Here is a 25,829-nt window from a genome sequence, read left to right as displayed (position 1 = left end):
TGTGTTATATTAAACGGCGTGACAAACATCTTAGCATTTGAAGGCGGCGCTCCAAGTTCCCTTTAAATGCTGCTAGCAAATGAGAGGCCAGCGATATTCCCACGTTTACTTTGTACATGTCCACGTCTATCCCCTGCCACCTCATCACGCTGTAGTTCGTTTGCTTGGCCGTAGCCACACGCTTCTTTACTACTCGGCAACGTCGCGTCAGAGCTTGCCTTTTATTCGTTTATCTGAAATGCCAAGATGTTTGTCACAGGCTTTAATGCTTGACATGGTGTTACACACTGTGTTACTTTCTTCGTGTTGGTGCAATATCGCTACAAATAACACTCAACAATTTTCCCCACACTACCGACCCAGACATGGTGTCAAATCAACACCGAAAGTACTAACACAGATCCGAATTAAACACCGGTTGTGTGTTAAAAACGTAACACACCCCCTGTGTTAAACGCTAACACCGCGGAGTTTGTGTTGATTTAACACCGCATAGTGGTAGTCCTGCTGGAACCACTGCCCTGTGTTAAATGTGAGTTGAATTAACACAACCATTTTTTACCGTGTATCATAGCCAATCTCATTGTCAGATTGTATCACCCGTGCATTTTACTATGCGGCGAATTACTGCTCAAGCTTTCTTCTTTGAGCGTCTGGATTTTCACGTAGCCCTATGTTACCGTTTTCTAATTTAGCACTTTTTCCGGTAAATTTTAGTTATAGTTCTTTCTTATGGATTTTAATTTGCAACAGTAAGAATAGGCAACTTTTTTTTTTTTTTTTTTTTTTTTTTTTTTTTTTTTTGAGAATTAGCTCTATTGTAGATCCGATTCAACTGAAAACATAGCTTTCATTGTGCCTAGCAAACAACAATAGTAGAGTTGGTCGGCTTGTTCTCTTTGCATTAGATCAATTCCGATTAGAAACAAAAGAAAGGTAAAACCATTAATTATATTATATACAGTAACACTAGAATGCCTGGAGGAGTCATTTTGACCCCTTTTCAATAAGCTTTTTATTACAATTTTCTTTCTGTGCGAGTGATGACAAAAAATTTTTTTGTGACAATCCTTTTCACTTTCATATATGATGAAAAAAATTCAAACCCGTAACTAAATATTTTGGCGCGATTTTCCAACATTTACTTCAAATGCCAATGGAGTCATTTTGACTTCTTTCGTAATTACAATAAGAACATATATTGAAATAATTGTTGATCGGACTGCTAAAAAATTGCCATAATGATCTAACAGTGTGCCCTGACCACAGTACCTTAGTGGTAAAGTGCTCACCTATGGTTCATGAAGACCCTAGTTCAATCCCAGAACACTGATGGAGTAGGTTTTGTGGCAAATAGAAACTGTGAGCATGAGTTTTCTCGGGATTCGCCCGTCTTTTCCTACTTACCACCATCTCGTTATAATCGTTTCCCTTAGCCTTGTGCATAATCGTGGGACATTAATAAGCGTACGTAGCATCCAAAAATAAATATCATGCCTAGCAGTCCTGCTGTCAGTTCATTGTAGGGAAAAGTCGGACTAAACCGGGACCCAAAATGTTTTTACTTGTTCCTCAGCATATATAGGGATAGTATAGCTTCAATTAGTTTCCAAATGCTAAATAGATTTGTTATTGACACAAAAATGTTTATTTCAGTGGAAAAAGGTGATAAATTCGAGAGCAGAAACATTTTTTCAAAGTATATGCAAAACCCAAAACCGGGTACAGAAGAAAATAAATATTAAAAAGCTTTTTTTTTTTTTTGCAAGAAAATATGTAATTACTCCAAGAACTAGTACAGTAAGCCTGTATACAACTGAAAAAAATATACGAGCTTAAAAGGTACGGAAAATATAGAGGGCTAGACTATATTAGACCAATAACATAGAAAAGTAACTTTAAGTCACGAATTTGTTAAATCTAAGAACAAAAATTACAAATAAAAGTTTCATAATATTTGTCCACATTGTTGCAAGCTTCGTGTGCCCATCCTTTACAGTTAAGACAGTGTATCCAACCTTCTCACATTTACACTGTACTACCCGGTTCTCTCCGACTGTTGAGGTCCCGGTTTTATCCTACTACGCCATTACTCAGAACTACAGGCCTAGCATCTCTCAATGAACACAAAAGTACTGATTCAAGACATAAAATAGCAGCAGAAAAATGTATTGTTATATGTTGTATACTTACATAAGTCAATCTACCAGTGGTAAGAACCAGTATATTATCGATGGGAGACAAATCAAAACTTTTCTACACAAACTCTTCAACACATGGTCAACGACAAAGGAGCCACTTACTCAGCTTTGTCTTAAACTAAGAATGACATGGCTGCTGTTTGCAACTAATTGCATGCGATGACCGACAGATGGCGGCACTAATATAGCCAGAAAACCCAGGTCCCGGTTTTATCGGACTTTCCCCTACTTGCTCATCGATCATCGGATATTGCAACATATCTGGAATTCCACAATGACTGAAGCAAAACAGCGGTTTCAGCCTAACTTGGCAAGATATCAAAATGTTCATTTGAATTATACATGCACCAGGGGCGGATCCAGGGCCGACTTCTGGGGGGCGATGGGTTGTAATAATGCTACTTTTAATGGCTCCAAACTCTGGGAAGGATATTATTTATATATATAAAACGAGAAAGTTTCCTCTTCTAGGGGAGGGGGCGATCGCCTCGATCGCCCCCCTGGATCCTCCCCTGACATGCACGTGATGTATTCGGTAAATAGATACTCAAGTACATAGCTTGTGGGCTGGTCTTTGGGACGTTCTTTGGGTTAGCAATATCCTGAAATCAATTATGTGATATTCTTTGGTAGGCCTACCTAGGTTTTGAGAAGTCTAATCGTTCGTGAATCGATTTCCGTATATGGGAAAAGACCAGCGCCGTAACCTCTGTGGGGCAAGCATTAATATTTGGGCCCCTAGAAAAAGTTGTTTTGGGCCCTCCCGCAAAATTCGAAAATAGACCCCTTCTTTTCATCTTTCTCTTACTCTTTGTGAGCCCTCAAGAGCTTGTGGGCCCTTCCGCACGCCCCTTGATCCGTTCCATACATGACAAATCAATTAAGGGGATAATATTGACAAATCCCAAAGCCATACGAATAAATATTATTTCTAGGGTCCCTAATAGTAGACTTTTTTTTTACTGAAATGGGCCCACGACTCATTTTTGTTTTATTTACCTGTTGTGTGCTGTTTTGTTTATGTAGTGTAGTGAACCTGTTTGATGCTTCATTTATAATTTCATGTTCGTATCGTATGCGAGTAAGAAACTTTTCTTAAACTGGGCCTCCTCAAACGGCAAGGAGCTTCCCCTGGGGGGAAGTCAGTTTCCCCCCACAAGTTACGGCCCTGAAAAAACAATCCATGTGGTAGTGAAAGGTCATTACACTCTATATAGCGATGCAGCTGATAAACGTATAATTAAGAAAGAACCAAGTGTGGCTACTGAGAATTTTTACTTCCGCTAATCTCGTGAAGGCACTTAGAATGAAATACACCAGCCTTGCGAGAACAGTAAGTAACGATAAGAGGTCATACTGTTCTGAAAGTTATCGAAATTGATTTGTATTCCACTGTATGATTCAGAGACTTGGACATTATGGAAGTTAGAAAAGAAATATTTAGAGAACTTCGAAATGTAGTGTTGGTGGAAGATGGAGAAGATATAAAGGTAACCAAGAAAGTTCTGTTGCTTTTGTGGAGGTCTGTGTTCAATTGGCCCTCATACCGTCAGTTGAATGCGAGTGGAGATAAGGCGAAGGTCAGTTGTTGGTGTAGGTGTATCCAACATCCTTCTGTTTGTGGTAGTTCAGGTATACCGTGAACCTGGGTAAGGACAGACTGAACATAGAATCTCCACAGAGCGTCATAAGGGCTTGTATGCTGTACGAGTTCAAACTGGAGTCGAACATCGCTGCAGTGGGCGGAAGATATGCCAGGCCTTGGTGAGGGTGTCATGACTACGCGGACAGTGCATCGTTGGTTTAACAAGTGTCAGGACGGTAACGACACACTCGAAGACGCACCACGTTCCGAAAGATCAACACATCTACAAAATGAAGATCTTCAGGCAGCAATTAAGGCGAACAATGGCCAGACATGTGAGGAACTGGGACTATAATTCAGTCTGAGTGGAGAAACCATTCGGCAGCACCTCCATCAACTTGGCAAGCACTGCAAGTTGGGTCGATGGGTCTCACATGATTTGACTCCGGGTCATAAGGCAACGCGAGCAGACATCTGTGTTTCTTTGCTGTTTTGTCTGAGGAAGGAGCCATTTCTGGACAGAGTGTTGATATGTGATGAAAATTAATCTTGTACGAAGTTTCACGGCGCCGTCATCGTTAGTTAGCATCCCATGAACCGGTTCCAAAACAGCCGAAACCATCATCGTACCAAAAGGTCCTCCTGTGTGTTTCGTGGACTGGTCATGGCATCGTGCATCGGGAACTGCTGCCAGCTGGTCAGGGCATCAATGCAACTGTGTACTGTCAGCGTTTGAGCCGTGTTCAAGAAATACTCAAAACTCTGGAGTCAGTACTTCTGAATCGCAAAGGAGTCTTCCTGTTACAGGACAACGCTAAACCCACGTGGGTAGAATGACCCGGGACAGCGGTCTACGCCTTGGATGGGAAATAGTATTGCATTCGATATACTCCCCGGATGTTGCACCTTCCAATTACCACTTGTTCTATTCCTTGGACAATCACCTTAGAAGACGCCAGTTCAGATCCGTAGTAGATGTGCAAAATGCACTTGATACTTTCTTCTCTTCAAGGCTCACCAAGTTCTACCGGGATGGAATCCATGGCCTTCCAGAACGTTGACAGAAGGCTGTCAATGCTGATTGGAACTATTTTTGATCTTCCAGGTACGTCTTAGGTGATATATCGATGTTCGAACGTGGTGAGTGAAAGAGCGACAGAACTTTCTTGATTACCTCTATAACATGGACAGAGAGAGCAACAAACGAAGATGTTTTAAAACGGATAATAGAGAACACTTCTTGCCAGCATCCTTCGTAGGAAGGCCAATTGGGTGGACACATTTTGCGAAGTAATTGTCTTCTTCATACCGCCATAGAAGGAAAGATGTAAGGAAAGCGAGGAATAAGAAGAACACAACTGATCGGTGATGTGACAAACAGAAGAAAATATTGAGAATTAAAGGAAGAAGCTGAAGATCGTAAATCGTGGAAGAAACATTTCCAGACAAATCTAAAATTGAAGAAAGAAACTCATTATTCCCAGTACCTGCCCAAACGTAGAGCACTTAATAATAATAATAATAATAATAATAATAATAATAATAATAATAATAATAATAATAATAATAATAATAATGAGTATACTTTGAAAATTGGTCAGATATAGCCTGACCAACCTTCTATAACTTTTGTAGATATTATTTTGAACAAATACACCAACACACAAATATTGTTTTATTATAATACATCTTTTACTTAAGCTATAAATCTAGTATAGAATGATTTGTAATATCATATACAAAATACCTAAACTAAACTTTTCCTTGCTTGGAAATGAATCCCCAATAAACAACAAATTGTCTTGAATTTTAAAATATGAATCCAGTGTAATCGCCCAGAGAGTCGGGTCGCTGTTCGGGTCCCATTTATTTGCAATCGATTCTTGTTTCCGTTCGGGCTGCCTTTTGTTTGTAATCGCCTGGTCGTAGTCTGCCCTCCGTTGTCCTCCGAGGTTTTGCAAATGAGTATTATCCTGAGACCTGGATTTACCTGGGTAGGGCGTTGATGGACCTCTCCAAGAAGGGAGTACAAAATTGTTCCCAAATTGCTCGTCGGTCTCGATGATGGGATGAGCTTTAGGCGCCGAGATGTTCGGATGTCTCGTCTCGAAAACCTCACGGACGATCAGACGGTCATCCAGTCCATAACGCACACAAACATCACTCACACACACAGCGGAGACACACAGGGTTAAATGACACTATACTTATTTATTAGAATACTATTTAAAAGAAAATAACGAAGAGAAACGATCACAACACTTAACACTGATTACGTATAGTTATTTGGTTTATTAAAATCACAATTTACTTTTCACTATACTGTAGCCCTTATCACTTTGATATATATAATATATATATATATATAAGATTATATTTGAGATTTCACTATAAATACTTTTCTCACACCATTGACGCACTGGGGGAAGTGTCGTCGGGATAATCCCACGTAGTAATCTAGTTGCTGCTCCAAACAGTCCTGAAGAGTCGACATGAATCTTCAGCAAAATTAAATAGTTTTCAAAGTGGAATGCTAATGTTGGAGGGCGCGTTTATAACTATCGCACTACGTATATGAACCTGGGACTTATTGATTGGGGCTAGCCGTAAGAAAACGTCCTTCACCAGCTAATAGCTTATGCCCCTTCCCACAATATTACACTTGAAGCTCGACGCGACGTGCGTGGTTGCTGCTTCGAAATGTGGAATAACACTCCCCAAATCAAGAGGTTCGAGATACGAACTCCAACGGTCCATTAATCAATGTTGGCAGTTCATTTTCAAAAACACCCAGGTTAAATCACCTGTAGATACATACAAACAGCATATGAAAAAGAATTTATGTTAATTTTAGTCCACTGGCCACGACGCACGAGACATTGCGATATCTCGGGCGTGTGAAAGTACAGATAATGAACTGGTAAAGCGATGTGGCTGGTGCCATTCAGTGCTTCTGCACCTGATGTACCCCAAATCGCAGTATTTCCATAAACGATTAAAGAAAGCACTTAATTCAGTTCCAAATAACTGTAGAATATATACTGTGCATATTAATAAGTCAGGCAGAAACGCTGAGAAGCTTCGTTGCTTACTGAAATGTTCTCACCACAAAGCAATGGTTTATATATATATATATATATATATATATATATATATATATATATATATATATATATATATATATATATATATATATACATGAAAAAACAATGAAAGACTTCTTTGTTCAATTGCGTGGAAAGAAGCAATTCCCACCGAAGATAGAACTTATTTGCGTCGCAGAATAAAGTATAAATCGAAAAAGTAATCACTGTCTTTACGAAATATACAGAGCGTCCACAAAAATACTTCTATAACCTTATGGCGGTTATAACAGAATTGTATAAAATAATGTTTAATGAGTTTTAAAATATACATTGTTCTATTGACCTTGCTCTAATACGTTTCTATATATTATTTTTAGAAATAAGATGTTCTATCTTTTTGACAATCGCAAGGAGTATATGCATATTAACGTTATCTTCGCCATCTTTTTTTTTACACATTGATTTATATGGGATTTTTTTTAAATGTTTGCTTTGAAATGAAACCGATTTTAGTGGTTTAATTTTACTTATTCTTAATATCTACTTAATGTCTCTCAATTTGTGAAAATTAAAATTTGTAATTTTTTATACTCAATATTAAAACGTTGTTTAAGCAATATTAAAATTATATTTAATGCAAATTCATGTTCATAAAGCGAGAGAAATTTAGCTATACTGAATCATCATCATCATCATAGGTATTCTGCCTTTATTGGCAGGTCACTTGCCGCAGCTGAGAAGCTTCCATGCTCCACGGTCCTCCGCTAACTTCTTCGTCTTCGCGTATGATCTTTCTGTTTTTATATCATCCATTAATTGTAGTCTCCTTCGCCCCCTCTCTCTCTTTCCCGCCACCATACCCTCTAGGACGTCCCTCATGATACAATCTCTTCTTAGGCAATGTCCCAACCAGATTCTCTTCCTCTTCCTAATAATATCTAAAAGTGTTCTTTTCTCACCCACCATTTCTAACACTCTCTCTTCGTTTTCCGCTCGACCCAACTAATTCTTTCCATTCTTCTCCACACGCACATTTCGAAGGCTTCCAGTCGATTTTCATCACATTTACGTAATGTCCACGTTTCCGCCCCATACAGTACAACACTCCACACGAAGCATTTTATGAGTCTTTTTCTCAACTCTTTATTCAAGGTCCCACAAAACAGACTTTTCTTCCTCCTAAAGGCTTCTTTCGTCATTCCTATCCTTGCTTTTATTTCACGTTCGCACTTCATGTTATTACTAAGAATACTACCCAGATATCGAAAACTATTCACTTCTATTTTCTTCCCACCTACTTTTATATTTGAAACAGACCCCTTCGTTCCAATCACCATGGCTTTTGTCTTTCTAACATTTATTTTCATCCCATATTCTTCAAAGCCCTTTCTCATTTTTTCTAACATTTTATTGATTTTCTTTTCAGATTCTGCAACAAGCGCCATATCGTCTGCAAATCTTATGCATCTAATCATTCTACCTCCTACCGAAATGCCATCATCACCATGTAAACTCTTTTCCACTATCTCTTCTAGATAGACATTAAATAGTGTTGGCGAGAGGCAGCATCCTTGTCGAACTCCCCTTCCAATTGCACTCTCTTCCGTCAGTTCTTCCCCTATCCTAATACTTACTTGTTGGTTCATGTATAAGTTTCTTATTAGTCTTCTATCTTTCCATTCCAACCCTATCTTCGTTAAAACTCCCAACAACAATTCCCAATTCACGCGGTCAAAAGCATTTTCTAGATCAGTAAATATAACATACACCTCTTTCCCTTTTTCTATAAATCTTTCACCGATCGCCCTTAATAATCCAATTGCATCTCTTGTGTCCTTGCCTCTTCTGAACCCGAACTGCTCCTCCTCAACTTCTTTATTTGTTCTTTCATATAACCTTCTGTTCAGTATTCGGAGCAGAATTTTAGATGCATGAGATATGAGACTAATAGTTCTATAATCCTCACATCTCTTTGGGTTCGATCTCTTAGCCATCGGTATCATGATCGTTTTCAGAAAGTCTTTTGGCCATTCTCCTCTTTCATATATTTCATTGCATAGTCGGAACAATTCTTTCTTTCTCTTGTCTCCTATATTTTTAATGAATTCGATTGGTATGTTATTTATTCCGGTTGCCTTTCCATTCCTTATCTCGGATATAGCCTTTTCAAACTCATCCCTAAGAATACTAAATCCTTTATCATCCTCGCCTACTTCATTTTCTACTTCAACATTTAGGCTTCACGGTCTATCCCTACTCTCATATAAGTCTTCAACGTATTCTTTCCACCTTCCTATGACCTCACTTCTCTCGCTGACTACCTTCCCATTCTTATTTTCTACTGCCATCATAATACCCCCTTGTTTCGTCCGAAACTCCATAGATTTCACCACCTTGTACATTTCCTCATATTTCCCAACTCTTTCTAATTCTTCTATGTCCTCGCATTTTCTTTTGTAAAACTCTTCCCTCTCTCTGTCTGTTTCTCTTCGTAATTCATTATTTACCTTTCTGTACATCTTTCTGCCCTCTTCTGTATCAACCTGTTTCCACATCTTCCTCTCCCTCATTTTCTGCAACATCTGCTCTGTAACCCATGGTTTCTTAGCAGTTTTGTGTTCGCGGTAACCTACTTCTTCTACAGCCTGCTGTAAGCAACGTTTAATATGTTCCCATCGTGCGTTTCGACCTGCACCTATTCTTTCCTCGTTTAAACATTTTTCTTCGAATTTTTTAACGAAAAGATTTCTTATTTCCTCGTTTTATACTGAAAGAAGAAATCAATAAAGTTGTAGTGGAGCCGCAAATTCGCCATTTCTTTTTGCGAATAAATATTCTTTTTTTTTTCATTTTTAAAAAACCTGCAACAGAATTCGTATTCATTTACTTCTTTAAAAATACAAATTCGTGTTGAGTGTTCTTTTTTTCCCTAGCTGTAAACCAGACATTCTGTCTGCCTTCACGAGTTCCCCCTGTCTGACCTGTAGGTCAACAGCAGTTAAGATAAACATTCTCCCCTTCTGGTTCGATACAGAAGCTTGGTTCTTTTTCTATATTTATGTAGTCTTTTAACAAGTTAGATTATTATTATTATTATTATTATTATTAGTGGTAGAATACTGTTAAGGAAATCCATATAGATTGTGTATCTTTTTAAATGTCATTTTTTGCCTCTAAAAGGAAGATTCTTTTTCGTTCTTCGAAGCATTAAATATATATGTATGTCTTTGGTCTAAAACAAGTAAGATAAACTGTCGAAGGGTCTTGAGTTCATTATGTATAAAACCTTTCAAGTTTATTACTTGAAATCTTTTGTTTTATTATATGTTTATAGTATAAGATACTATTTGTACAATTCTCTGTAATATCTCGATGTAACCTCATTCTTCCAGAGAAAGGGGCTCACACACATAAATTCAAGGACTACACATCACATGCACACGCATGCGCACACACACAATCTTATCTTTTGCCTGGCTCCGCCCAAGGCACCTTGTTCTAGCCAATCTAGATGTTAATGGCATGGCTCGTTCCAATAGCTAGCGTCTCCGCCCCTCAGAGTGGAACTCTTCCGAGCTCCTTGTGCACCCGAACCGTGTGCAAAGCCAATAATCTTTCTTTTCAGGATACGGGTCCCCTTCGGGCTCCGCCCTAGGTACTTTTTAGATCTTCACGCATGCTCAACCTCTGACCTTACGGTCCTAGTGCAACGTTTGCTCACGTTACTATTTTGCACACAGACCGTAAATTGGTGCCGCTTGCACCTCCGACCGAGGCCCTTAAAAACGCGTGTTTTGGCCTCTCTCGTCGGACAACGTCCCTCTCCTGAACCCCTCAGAGACGTGCAGGCTACGAGGAGTACGCAATTCGTTAGGCACGTTTCAGTTCAGGAACTTATCACGAAGAAGTCTCTAGTTGTCCATCCTTCTGCCTTCCAACCTCTCTGCCTCCACGGAGGCCTGCCTACTCAATCTCTTGGTTACCTACCTCACTACCTTGGTTTACCCAGTACTTGGCAATCTGTTTCTGAAAGCTCGATGGCTCAGCCAGGGTTCTCCCATAATTGCTGGTCGGCTTAAGAAACTGACGGTCAAAGTACTACCCTACCTAATCCTCACGGTAACTTGGCAATCTGTTTCTGAAAGCAAGACGGTTCAGCCAGGGTTCTCCCATAATTGCTGGTCTGCTTAGGAAACTGACGGCTAAAGTTACCTCCTTCCGAACTTGGCAATCTACTTCCGCAAGCTTCGCTTCAGCCCGGACTCGCTCCAGAAACTGCTGGCAAGCTTAGGAAGTTGACGGCTAAAGTTCTGTCGCACCCCTATTTGATGTGTGTTTTGACAGACTCTAAGTTCATTGCTTAGCTGGCCTAAAACGCACCGGTAATCAAATAGTGACTCCCTGTTTGATGTCTGTTCGCAGACCGGTAGATCAAACGGTAAACCCTTACACCTTCCTTGTTTGATGTCTGTTCGCAGACCGGTAGATCAAACGGTAACCTCAATTCCTTCTGGTAACCAAACTTTGTTCAAACGGTAACCTTTACACCTACCCTGTTTGATGTCTGTTCGCAGACCGGTAGATCAAACGGTGACCTGTTCCTAACCTCTGGTAGCCTACCCTATTTGATGTCTGTTCGCAGACCGGTAGATCAAATAGTATACCTCTTACCTACCTACCCACTAGGACTGATTCGTGCCCTCCCAGTCTAGTGCAGTTTTGTTTTATTTTGTGAAAAGTGCTACAGTCAAGTTTGTTTTATTCAGTGACATTTAGTGAGTTATATTTACTACCTATTGGAACGTCGCCACGTAAGTTAAAACTCTTTTATATAAATAGACACAGTACTTACACTACCGCCCCGGCTCTGGTTCTTGTAATTTGTTTAGAGCCAATAAACTGCAGGCTTACTGCAAGGAACATATTTCTCGAGTTTTGTTTCAAGAGATATCCCAAAGGATTGTTTGGTTATCAAACCTTAATCAGGATAACGATTCCATTGTTTCCATTAGAAGTTAAGTCTTGGCCACGGCCAACGCTACCGTGTAATACTAAGATTCTTCAGACTGTTTTGTTAGCTGAGTTCCTGTTTCCAGTATAACTTTACCGCTCGAGTTATAGTTGGTGTTTTGCAGAAACTTTGGTTGACTAAATAGAAGTATTTTGGTAAATTACAAAACTCTCTTGTGTGGGTGCCGGTCTACGCAAACGCATACCGCCGGCCCGCCACATAATTTGGTGTCAGCTTTGTGGGATATCTTGAACAATCTAGGATATCTTGAACAATCTAGGATATCTTGAACAACCTAGGATATCGTGAAATTTTTGCACAGCCTTAGGATATCAGGAATAATCGTGACATCGTAAACTTCGATACCAGTTTAAGTTATTTAAGTGAACTGTGTTTTGTGCATGTGCATTTTGCATGTGTGATATTTATTGTGTGCTGAAAGTTTTTTTCCATCTGTTTAACTTTCATTCCATCCTCCTTGGCGGAAGCGAAAAAGGGAAAAGGACGCTTTTGTTGTTTGACTGGCCATCAATCAGCAAAACATCCTGCTCACTGTATCGTGACGCCAAACGCACATTAGTGATTTCAGTTCATTAGTGTTTAAATAAGTGCAGTGCATTTTAGTGTTGAAATTAGGCATTTAAAGCCCCATACAGGTGAATAAACTCATCGTGAATTTAAATTTAGTTAGGTTAAGTGAGAAATTCCTCTCAGAAACCATTATTGCTCAAACCATCGAGTTTTCGCAAATCTAAGAGGTTCATTCATTTATTTAATTTGTTGTTTCCACGTAGAAACCTAATTTGAATTTTTAATCATGGCAGAAGCTGACGGAAGTAACGTACAGCCAGAATATGTTAAAGTTTCTCAGGCAATTCAGGTTATTGCAGAACCATTTACAGGAGATCGTTCTAAGTTGAGGCAATTTATTGATAGTTGTGAAATTGCTCAAGGGTTAGTTAACCCCCGTGATAAGCCTGTATTATTGAAGTTTATTAAGTCGAAAATTTTAGGAGAACCTAGAAATCGTATTTTAGTTAGATTGAACGTAGATACTTGGGAAGCAGTTAAGACAATTTTAGAAGAGAATTATGCTACACATAGATCTATTGATTATTATGCTTGTTTATTGTTTTCTGCCAGGCAAGGCAAAAATGAGGGTATTAGCTCATGGGCTAGCAAATTAGATACAATTCGAGCTGATCTGAAAGCTGCTGCTTCGAAAATATGTCGTGAAACTGAAAGAGCTGGTGCTCATTCACTTATTGATCATTTGACAAAAGCATCTTTTGTCCAGGGAATTAGCGATCCCCGCATTCAAACAGTAATTCGTGGTAAAAGTACAGAAGATGATAGTTTCGCTCAATTAGTAGATTTCGCTCTAGTTGAAGAATCGCACATATTGTCTCAGAGACGAAAGCCATTAGATTCCAAGAATGAAGATAGGGCAAATTCTTCAAATCATAACCATAAGTCAGAGAAGAAAGGAAATAGGAAATTTTCCCAGAAAAAGCATTCTGAAAGTAAATCTAGAGATTCTCATAACTCTTCTCATTCCCGTAAGGATAGTAGAAATTTTAAGAAAAAGGTTCATTGTTTAGAAGATTGCGATCATTCAGTAGACTCGCATGAAGAACCGCATGATAAACATTGTAGTGAAAATAGTGACAAATTTGAGGATTCCAATTCTTGTTGTGTTTTACGTTGTACACACTCCTATCATTGTCGTGCAAAGCGTAACCATACTTGTGCGAAGAAGCGTATCCATGTTTGTACCCGGCAGAACCGTAGTTCTCCGCATCGCCGAACGCGAAGTCGCTCCCCGCGCTGTTCTCATCACCGTCAAACGCGCAGTCCTTCTCCGCGTAGTTCTCGTTGCCGCAAAACGCGAAGCCGTTCTCCGCGTCGCATTCAGCGTCGCCCAGCGCGAGATCCTTCTCCGCGCCGTTCTCAGTGTCATCGCCCAGCGTGTACTCATTCTCCGCGTCGCACTCAGCGTCGCCGATCGCATAGTCATTCTCCGCGTCGCACTCAGCATCGCCCAGCGCGTAGTCCTTCTCCGCGTCGCCCAGTGTATGTGTGTCCCCAGCGCCGTACACCGCGCAAACTTTCTCCGCGACCAAAACCGAATAATGTCTCACCGCGTCGTCATCCCGTCGTTGACACGCATGATTGTGAATTGAAAGAGAAATGCCGTGCTGACCACAGCACCAAGCCAAAATCTTGTAGCAAGAATAAGTCTTTATGTTGTTTATCGAAACACAACTCCTCAAAATTTAAATTAGAGAAACGTGTTGATAGTAATAGAAATCAGAATGATAATGTTAAGAAGATTTTCCTTTGTTCCACTGAACAAACGAGTAATAATTGTACGAAGGTGTCCCCACCTCAGAAACCTGATCGAAATTCTGTTAAGTCTGATACAATTGGACGTTACGCCCAATTATGCGAATGTCCCACTAAGAGTATAATCGATGAAAAAGGTAAAATTAAAGTTCGAATGATGGATTTAAATAAGAATCACGAAATGTTATTAGATTCAGGCTCAGATCTATCGCTTATCAAGTATAGCCATTTACGTGAGTCAATGTTGAGAAAGATACATAGATGTGACTCCACTCCAGTGCATGGATTCAATAATTTTCATGCCCATACTTTAGGTACATTAGATCTTAGATTAGAAATAGGCAAGAATAGAGTGACTCATACTTTTCATGTAATGCGTAGTGATTTATTACCTCCTAATGTAGCCGGTATAATAGGCAGAGATTTTCTCCTTGAACATCATTGTGTAATTTCGTATGACGGACAAGCTGAATTGAAAATTGATGTAGGAACTAAAGTAAAGATCCCAGCACGTACTGAAAAGCTAATTGAAGTTAAGACTGAAGATAATGGGATAGGATTTTTGTCCAAACGTACTTTGGCAGACGGTGTATTCCTGCCAGACGCTATAGTTAAAGCATCCGATAACAAATGTGTTACTAGCATTTTGAATTTGACTGAAAATGAGGTAGACGTACAAATTCCTCCAATCTCTTTAGATTTTGAACCACTTCTTGATATGACAAAATCTCATAGTGTTTGTGCATTGAGCAAATCTGACAATGCAAGTCAAACTAAAGGATTAAAATCGCGTTTAGAATTACTTAGGCAGAACTTGCGATTAGACCATTTGAATTCAGAAGAGCAAGCGTTAATACTGTCGCATTGTGAAGAATATCATGATTTATTTTATTTAGAGGGAGACAAACTCTCCTATACTGATGTGCTTGAACATAGCATCCCCATTCATCCCGACAAACGAGGTACAGTCGTGACTCAGAAACCGTACCGTATTCCCGAGGTACATAAGGCAGAAGTACAAAATCAAATCGATAAGATGTTAGATGAAGGTATAATTTCCCCAAGCAAGAGTCCTTGGAATTTTCCGATATTAATAGTGCCGAAAAAGATGGATGCATCAGGGAAACCTAAGATTCGTATATGTTTAGATTTTCGTAGGCTTAATCAGATTACTATTGGAGATAGCTTTCCTTTACCGAATATTACAGAAATACTAGATCAGTTAGGGCAATCGAAGTACTTTACGACCTTGGATTTAGCCAGTTCGTATCAACAAATTAGAATTAGACCTGAAGACCGTAGTAAGACCGCCTTCAGTACACCATATGGTCATTACGAGTATAATCGCATGAGCTTTGGATTATGCGGTGCCCCCGCAACATTTCAGAGAATGATGAATATTGTTCTATCCGGATTGCAAGGATTAAAGTGTTTTTCGTATTTAGACGATTGTTGTATCTATAGTAGAGACTTAAAGGAACATATGTCAAGATTGAAACTTGTATTTGATAGGTTTCGAACTTACAACCTCAAACTTCAGCCTGATAAGTGTGAATTTCTTAGAAAAGAAGTAACATATTTAGGACATCAAATAACAGATCAAGGTCTGAAGCCAGACCCTCGCTTAATTGAGAAAGTGTTACATTTTCCGCATCCGAAAAATGTCAAGCAATTGCGTGGATTTTTAGGATTAAGTTCTTATTACCGTAGATTTATTGAAGGCTATAGCAACATAGCCAAACCTCTCACTCTTTTGTTAAAGAAAGATGTTCCATTCAAGTGGGAAACTAAACAAGAACTAGCGTTCCAAACTTTGAAGGAAAAATTGACAACACCACCTCTCCTTCAATATCCTGACATGAGCCGTCCCTTTATTATTACCTGTGACGCCTCAGAAGTCGCAATTGGAGCTATCTTGTCTCAGGGCCAAATTGGCCAAGACAAACCAATCGCTTACGCTAGTCGTACACTTAATAATGCTGAAAGAAATTACTCCACAACCGAACGTGAATTACTTGCGATAGTTTGGGCTGCCAAACTATTCCGCCCATACATCTTTGGAAAGGAAACAACCTTTGTGACTGATCATAAACCTTTACTTTGGGTGTTTAGTGTAAAAGATCCTAGTAGTAGACTTTTAAGATGGAGAATTAAGCTAGAAGAATATAATTATAAGATTGTTTATAAAGCAGGTGTCCGTAATACCAATGCTGATGCATTGAGTCGTATTGCATATTTAGACCCCGATCCAGAAGGTCAACCTTCTACCCTTGACGAAGAAACAAAGAGTAGGATTCTGAAAGAGTTTCACAACCTTCCTACCGGTGGACACCAAGGTATTCATCGAACTATAGCTAAAATCAAAGCATACTTAGAATTGAACAATATCGATCCGAAATCTTGGAAAAGACTAAACACCGATGTCGAAGAATACATAAAGAAATGTGAGTCGTGTCAAAAGAACAAACTCACCCAACCTAATGTCAAACTTCCTATGGTTTTGACCACCACTCCTGAAGTAGTATTTGAGAAATGTGCTTTAGATCTTGTAGGGCCGTTTCCTGAGAGTTCTCTCGGAAACAAATACATCTTAACATGCCAAGACGAATTATCGAAATATTTAGTGACCATTCCCCTACAGCAACAAGATGCAGAAACCGTAGCTCAAGCCTTTGTGACTAAATTTGTTTGTGTTTTCGGTATACCTCAAACCATTTTAACCGATCAAGGAACTAATTTTATGAGCGATACCTTTAAGAAAATGTGTCGCATGTTCCAGATTAGGAAACTACATACTAGTGCATTCCACCCTCAGACTAACTTCGTTGAAAGAGTTCATAGATCTCTTGTTGAGTATCTGAGGCATTATGTGTCTGAAAATCAACTGGACTGGGACGTCTGGTTGCCATACGCTGCTTTTGCTTATAATACAACTCCACATTCAGTAACTAACTATACTCCACACGAGTTGATGTTTGGCCGGATGGCTAACATCCCTGGTATATTACAGAAACAAAGTACCGACATTAATTACGCGTATGATGATTACATCAAAACCCTAAAGCAGAAGCTTCAGAACAGTTACGAGTTAGCTAGATCAAAATTGAAACAATCTAAGGTTAAAAACAAAGAACAATATGATAAGACCGCCTCTCATAAAGAACAATTGTTTAAAGTAGGCGATCAAGTGTTACTTAAAGATGAATCTGTTAGAAGAGGACGATCCAAGAAATTGGGTTCACAGTGGATCGGTCCATACAAAGTAGTTAAAGTTAAAGGTGTTAATTGTACTATTGCTAATCGAAGAAAAACATTTGTAGTTCATGCTAATAGGTTAAAGTTATATTATTAGTAGGTAGTGTAGTTTCCATTTTTGTTCGCAGCCATCATGAGACATCCTCTCACCTTGTCTGCTTGCTTGATTATATATATATAAAAAACTTTTGGTTATATGTTCTGGGTATTCTCATCTAGAACTTTAATTAAGTGTAATCACCCGAAAACTCCACAAGGTTGAGCAAATTTAAAAATATATACATGGTGAAAAACCAAAGAGGAATATTTAATTAACTTCATAAATTTAATTTGGTTGTTTGAAATCTAAAAATTCTAATTTTGGTATTTCAGATGTTAATTATCAATGACTCTTATTTAATTATTTACGATAATTAAATCAGATGTCATTTCATATGTTAATTATTATCAAATAGTCTTTTGAAAACTATTCATGACACTGTGTTGTCTATTAAACGTAGTCAATACTCGTAGTCAGACATATATGAATTTGCATGTCATACATTAATAAATACATCTATATCAATTGTTTTTGTCAATCAGAAAATTCTTGGTTATGTTATTAGTTTACCTTTGACTGATGGTTTAAGATTTAATATGTATCAATTAATTCTATTTTAAGGACAATAAGTATTTCTTTATACGTCCGTATTTTATTATTGAAGTATTAAAGCAATCTTACCATAATATTGTAAAATTGATGAACATATGTTTAATACCTGTAAGAAATTAACTTTAGATAAAAACTGTAAAGCTTATGGTCCAAATTCTTTAATCAGTTCTCAGGAAATATATGTAAGTAACAGTACAAGTAAAGATTTGCTGCCACTACTAAATGATAGCATTGATTGTTGTATATTCTCAGACTCAAAGATCAATATTAAGAATATGGAATTTACTTTGCCGTTAAATCATATCATACACAAAGTTACAGATTTACAATATGCCAGCCATCGTGTTGAGGATGTTGAAAAATTAATTAATGAACAAGAATGGCAGATAAGACAAAGTAATCATGTATTTTCTTATTCTATTTTGACTTATATAATCATGTTTACTATTTTGATATTTCTTTGTGTGTATTGTAGTTTTAAGTTTAATTGTTGTAGACATAGGAATAAATGGTGTAATTCAGACTGTATCAGAACCATATGTTTTAAGCCAACAATCATTGCAGGTGTACAATCAAATGGTCCAGCTCTTAATGCTACTTATCGAGCTGCTTCTGGTGAAATAACTTTTAACGAGGAATCACAAGATGATGATTCACCTCATCTCAATCAGAGAGTTACTAGGTCTAGGAACTATCGTTAAAATTTAATTTTGGAAATTTTTTTTAAATTTTTGATTGTAGTTAGTACGAAAAATTTTTTGCCCTACAGTTAAAATTTAAATTTTGCCTTCCAGTTAAAATTTTTCTTTCCCTAGGAGGAAGGACTGTAGTGGAGCCGCAAATTCGCCATTTCTTTTTGCGAATAAATATTCTTTTTTTTTTCATTTTTAAAAAACCTGCAACAGAATTCGTATTCATTTACTTCTTTAAAAATACAAATTCGTGTTGAGTGTTCTTTTTTTCCCTAGCTGTAAACCAGACATTCTGTCTGCCTTCACGAGTTCCCCCTGTCTGACCTGTAGGTCAACAGCAGTTAAGATAAACATTCTCCCCTTCTGGTTCGATACAGAAGCTTGGTTCTTTTTCTATATTTATGTAGTCTTTTAACAAGTTAGATTATTATTATTATTATTATTATTATTAGTGGTAGAATACTGTTAAGGAAATCCATATAGATTGTGTATCTTTTTAAATGTCATTTTTTGCCTCTAAAAGGAAGATTCTTTTTCGTTCTTCGAAGCATTAAATATATATGTATGTCTTTGGTCTAAAACAAGTAAGATAAACTGTCGAAGGGTCTTGAGTTCATTATGTATAAAACCTTTCAAGTTTATTACTTGAAATCTTTTGTTTTATTATATGTTTATAGTATAAGATACTATTTGTACAATTCTCTGTAATATCTCGATGTAACCTCATTCTTCCAGAGAAAGGGGCTCACACACATAAATTCAAGGACTACACATCACATGCACACGCATGCGCACACACACAATCTTATCTTTTGCCTGGCTCCGCCCAAGGCACCTTGTTCTAGCCAATCTAGATGTTAATGGCATGGCTCGTTCCAATAGCTAGCGTCTCCGCCCCTCAGAGTGGAACTCTTCCGAGCTCCTTGTGCACCCGAACCGTGTGCAAAGCCAATAATCTTTCTTTTCAGGATACGGGTCCCCTTCGGGCTCCGCCCTAGGTACTTTTTAGATCTTCACGCATGCTCAACCTCTGACCTTACGGTCCTAGTGCAACGTTTGCTCACGTTACTATTTTGCACACAGACCGTAAATTGGTGCCGCTTGCACCTCCGACCGAGGCCCTTAAAAACGCGTGTTTTGGCCTCTCTCGTCGGACAACGTCCCTCTCCTGAACCCCTCAGAGACGTGCAGGCTACGAGGAGTACGCAATTCGTTAGGCACGTTTCAGTTCAGGAACTTATCACGAAGAAGTCTCTAGTTGTCCATCCTTCTGCCTTCCAACCTCTCTGCCTCCACGGAGGCCTGCCTACTCAATCTCTTGGTTACCTACCTCACTACCTTGGTTTACCCAGTACTTGGCAATCTGTTTCTGAAAGCTCGATGGCTCAGCCAGGGTTCTCCCATAATTGCTGGTCGGCTTAAGAAACTGACGGTCAAAGTACTACCCTACCTAATCCTCACGGTAACTTGGCAATCTGTTTCTGAAAGCAAGACGGTTCAGCCAGGGTTCTCCCATAATTGCTGGTCTGCTTAGGAAACTGACGGCTAAAGTTACCTCCTTCCGAACTTGGCAATCTACTTCCGCAAGCTTCGCTTCAGCCCGGACTCGCTCCAGAAACTGCTGGCAAGCTTAGGAAGTTGACGGCTAAAGTTCTGTCGCACCCCTATTTGATGTGTGTTTTGACAGACTCTAAGTTCATTGCTTAGCTGGCCTAAAACGCACCGGTAATCAAATAGTGACTCCCTGTTTGATGTCTGTTCGCAGACCGGTAGATCAAACGGTAAACCCTTACACCTTCCTTGTTTGATGTCTGTTCGCAGACCGGTAGATCAAACGGTAACCTCAATTCCTTCTGGTAACCAAACTTTGTTCAAACGGTAACCTTTACACCTACCCTGTTTGATGTCTGTTCGCAGACCGGTAGATCAAACGGTGACCTGTTCCTAACCTCTGGTAGCCTACCCTATTTGATGTCTGTTCGCAGACCGGTAGATCAAATAGTATACCTCTTACCTACCTACCCACTAGGACTGATTCGTGCCCTCCCAGTCTAGTGCAGTTTTGTTTTATTTTGTGAAAAGTGCTACAGTCAAGTTTGTTTTATTCAGTGACATTTAGTGAGTTATATTTACTACCTATTGGAACGTCGCCACGTAAGTTAAAACTCTTTTATATAAATAGACACAGTACTTACACTACCGCCCCGGCTCTGGTTCTTGTAATTTGTTTAGAGCCAATAAACTGCAGGCTTACTGCAAGGAACATATTTCTCGAGTTTTGTTTCAAGAGATATCCCAAAGGATTGTTTGGTTATCAAACCTTAATCAGGATAACGATTCCATTGTTTCCATTAGAAGTTAAGTCTTGGCCACGGCCAACGCTACCGTGTAATACTAAGATTCTTCAGACTGTTTTGTTAGCTGAGTTCCTGTTTCCAGTATAACTTTACCGCTCGAGTTATAGTTGGTGTTTTGCAGAAACTTTGGTTGACTAAATAGAAGTATTTTGGTAAATTACAAAACTCTCTTGTGTGGGTGCCGGTCTACGCAAACGCATACCGCCGGCCCGCCACAAAGTATAAAATTAAAATTTCCCATAATTTCAAAGAAAACAAAATAATAATTTCCCAAATAAATCGATGAGTTAAAAGAATGAGGATCACGTACTTAATTAACATCGTTAAAGAGAATTCTAAAGCAATGATATGCATTATATGAAACATATCCCTATATAAAATCGAACTTTCAGTCTGGCTATATGAAGAATCAGGATGAAAAATCTTAGGAGGGGATATTGAAGAGTGTTCGAGGTAAATTAGTCAATTCAAGCAACACTTACACTACTTAAAATAGCATGTATTAATAAAATACATAATAAAAACACTTATGATTTTTATCCAGTTCTATTGGTTAATCTAATTTGAGTATATAGTCCAGTTGAATAATTCGAGTACATCCTTTGAAATGTTTCCTTAGGATAATTGAGATATTTTATGCATATTAATGAACCACTGCATTCTCAAATAGATATGATCTAATTTTAGTTTATGACTGAAAAGAAGTTGAATTAATTAAGTATTTTGTCCTACTTTTTAAAAAGGGAATATTATGTTGGAAGTACCGTTGTTATCACAATACGAAGATACTGAAACAGACGAGGAAAAGTTATTTGAAATACACAGCGCTTGTTTGCAAGGATGGTTCATGCGAGCGTCATTTTGGTGCAAACAACTATTTATTTGTTCATTTCTGGATAAATGTTCAGATTTGTGGGTTCTTGCCGAACTCCTTGACACTATTGGCTCATTCAACTCGAAGGAGTTTGTTTATGCCCGCAACCAGTGAGTAAACAATAATTCCTTTCTTCTTTTCTTTTCTTTTGAAATGAAATGAAATTTTTAAGTTTTATGTCTCATGATTATGCCTTACCGGCTAGACTAAAGGATATGGTGATGATGAGAAATGAAAAAATTGTGTAATAAAGAAAATGGGAGGAAACGGGACAACCTCTAGAAAACTAGCGCACACGGTGTTTATCCACCACAAAGTTCACTTGGCGCGAGCTGGGACCAAACCAAGGACTTCATCCACCACAGGTGAACGCTCTACCACTGAGCCACCGCGACCCTACTTATTTTCTTTTCTGAGGCGCTAATTTGTTCTCCTAAACCTGGATAAAAACAATACAGTCCAGTGATGACACAAGTAACCTACCCGCTTCACCCGAGTCTAAATCTTGCTTTTAGACTCAGCGACTCAAGAAGATATCTGGAGGAATCTGGAGAACAGTAAGACCAAAGATCCAATTCAATTCTTGCTTACCCAGTAAAATCTAATACTTTTTCCATTCTTATTCATATCCTAGGTACGATGCTGCTATGCCACTTTAGAAGTTTAAGGCCAGCCAAAGGAAACGATTGCAATCAACTCAGCCAGGCAGTCGTCCCCTTTTAAAGGAGCCACCAAATTATATATAACTACTTTCGCATTGTAGTCACTCTCCAGTTCTATGTTTTGACATATTCACGTACAGCAAGAGAGAAAGGAAGTGGTTAATAAATATGTGAAAAGAAAAATATGATAGTCCTTGTTAGAATTACGTTACCAAAGGGGCAAGTTATACTTGGGATCTGCGTATATGACAATTCTGCTAGTCTCAGGATCTATGCGGATCACTGGATCTATAAGTTCTCTATGGTTGACGACCTACCCGTGCGACAGGTTTTTCATGGGTACCAAGATTGTAGCGATTACCACTCAACCCAATTTATTTGGTCCACGAGTCTTAAGTCTTTCGGACTTGTCACGAGTTCATTTCATGATTCTCTTTCAGTTAGCGGGTCAGTCTTAGGGAACCAATGTGATGTATACGGAACACACTGTTCTTATCTCCAGTGTATACAGCTAGTTATCAAAATAATGGAACCACCTAAACAAAATGGTACTTGATTTTAATACGATGTTGGAGCACATTTACATTGTAATGTAGATTGTATCCAAAAGTGCACATTTCAGAATAATTCAATATCGGTTGAAGGGATTTCCTCGAAAGGTGGAAAAGATTCTTGGAAATTTTGTGAAATAAAGACGAGTGAAAATAAGCATGAGTGGGTTGAATAGCTACCAATAAGCAATAATACGACTGTGACAAAGTAGTAGTTATTTCAAATATTCTACAGGTGACAAAGAATGAAGTAACGAAAGAAAAACAGACAGCACCACGATGGCTTAGTGGTAGAATACTTTTTTCTGATGTATAAAAATGCACGTTCGATGTTACATCATACCACCTTAGAACTAATGGTAGAACCTTATGGTAGAACTAATTCCATGTGCAAGGGTTTTATTTGCAGCTTTCCCATTTTCAGGCACTTTTTCCCTCCATTCTTATCATTATCATCCACTTCCTTTTATTTATCACCATCTACAGGGTGGTCCGGAAGTGGACGCTCAGTCCCTTTATTTTCAACAGTATAGTGTTAGTTATGGTAGAATGTCTGTACACAATTACCTTGAAGTCTTAAGAATCTTAAGAGTCATAAACATCGATATGATCACCATCCATGTCGTCAATAGCGGATTTAAAGGGGGGCTTTGGGGCTGAAGCCCCCCTTCCGAAAAGTATCAGAGGAAGAGGAATTTGAGGTCATTCACACTAAAAATGCTGAGCATTTTGCTGAAGTGATAAATAAGTTTCCATCTGAATTATGGAAATAGACGATCGTTTGACTTCATCATTACTCTCCATATCGTGAGTACAATTCTTGGACTAACTGTTACTTTTTCTCGTCAACTTCAAAATCCTACCGTGCAGCTTCAGCAATACTATACCATGGCTTACAGTGTAATACAGTTACTCAATCAGTATCGTGTTAGCAATGATCATTGCAGAAAGATCTTTAATAAGGCCGAAGAGGCTGCTATTGCCCAAGATGTCGATATCACATTTCCTAGGACTGTAAAACGCCAAACTCACCGCTCAAACTAGAAGCACATACCCCACAGGAATATTTCAAGATAAATGTTTATATTTCTTTTTTATCACCTCATAAATGGACTGACCTGCCTTAACAAACTCAAAAGTGATGCCTTTGTTTAGTTTGATTCCAGCATTTACGGCACAGTTAGATGAAGAAAGCGTTGTAAAATCTTCATAAATTCACCGGTGAGGATCTGTGTGGTAGTGAAATTGAACTAAAAAGTGAAGTGACTTTGTGGCGAGAACATTGAAATAGGATATCAAATGTAGAGGAGGGTTACCAAAGAGTACGCACGCCCTAAGAGCGCGCAGTGCCAATTACGCTGAAGTGGTAACACACAGAATTGTTATTGCTACGCTGTTTGATGCGTCTTTGTGTGAGAGTTGATACGAAGAAAAGGGAAGTTAACGGATCGCTGCAAACAGAAAATACAACTAAAAATAACTTCTTTTGAATTCTTGATGTAATATTTTAATACTCTTAGTTAAGAAATTATTCTGATATAGCAGCTAACTACAGTACTCTTGTTGCATGGTAGGAAACATGAATGCAGATAGAATTGTTTACCATGGCTTTGTTTCGGGGGTCTTGCATATGCAGCCACATGGATGAATTTTACTCGAGTTGACTGCTGTTTCCCAAAGAGTGCGCGTTAGTGAGTTACCAAAGAAAGCGCACGTAATCTTTGGGAAATTTCTTTGATAGCGTGTGTGGGTAGCGGCATTCATATTACAGACTATGGTTATTCTCATCAGTTACTCTCGGAGTGTAATATGATGTTTGAATGGATTTGCAGAATTATTTATAATTGTTTGTCTTCGATTCAAGCACCAACTGTAAATCATATATAAGAAGTATTTTAAATTCACAAAATTTCTTAAATTACAATGATGATGTGGTGTTCTGCCCGAAGGTAGGCCTTTGGTCCATGGTCATTTGCCATTGCCTTTCATGGTATGATGATGTCGTCCTAAGTAGTGAGGAAATGATCAAAATAAAGATTCTGGAAGTGTTCTGGAGGAAGATGCTGAGTGAAATATGGCTTCGATTACGATTGTAATGAAACCACAAACTAAAAATTAAAAAAGACATACACTAAAGGTGTTGTTCAGGATTTTTTCTCAGTTGGTGGAATAATGTAATGAAACCACGAACTAAGAATTTAAAAAATCATCATTAATTTTACTCATAAAAATCATAATTTGTGGGTGAAACTAAATAAAGATTTTCTCTAATGCTTTAAATTTCGTGTATGTTCATAATAAATTCTTTAAAACCACATGGACGTGTAATGAAGAAATTGTTGGAAGCAAAAGCAAAATAGTTTAGAATCGCCTGTATACGAACAATTGGAGGCAAACCTTAGGGTAAATTAAAGTTTACGAAGGGGTTTAGGTTTCAAGTATTATAGGTGTTGAGTGCGCCCTCTTAGGGACCGCAAAACGCACTCTTTGGGACACTGGTCCTTAAGAGTACGCATTTGAGTTTTTTAACTTTTTAACGTATATCTCCATTTCTACA

General features: G+C 38.5%; 1 protein-coding gene across 3 annotated transcripts in view; it reads left to right on the top strand.

Moving 5' to 3' along the window:
• The window catches only part of LOC145664567 (F-box/WD repeat-containing protein 10-like), a 187,607-nt gene that overhangs the window by 15,455 nt on the left and 146,323 nt on the right, over positions 1–25,829 (top strand). For 2 of the 3 annotated variants that reach the window (XM_081731345.1, XM_081731344.1), the window contains exon 2: positions 21,929–22,169. The exons of the other annotated variant lie outside the window; for it this stretch is intronic. In XM_081731345.1, coding sequence (XP_081587471.1) covers positions 21,929–22,169 — 241 coding nt within the window. The remainder of the gene's footprint in view (positions 1–21,928; positions 22,170–25,829) is intronic. 3 annotated transcript variants of the gene reach the window in all.

The sequence above is a fragment of the Thermobia domestica genome, chromosome 11 (genome assembly GCF_964235325.1).
Source record: "Thermobia domestica chromosome 11, izTheDome1.hap1.1, whole genome shotgun sequence".
NCBI lineage: Eukaryota > Metazoa > Arthropoda > Insecta > Zygentoma > Lepismatidae > Thermobia > Thermobia domestica.
This window is presented reverse-complemented; position numbering and strand designations above follow the sequence as displayed.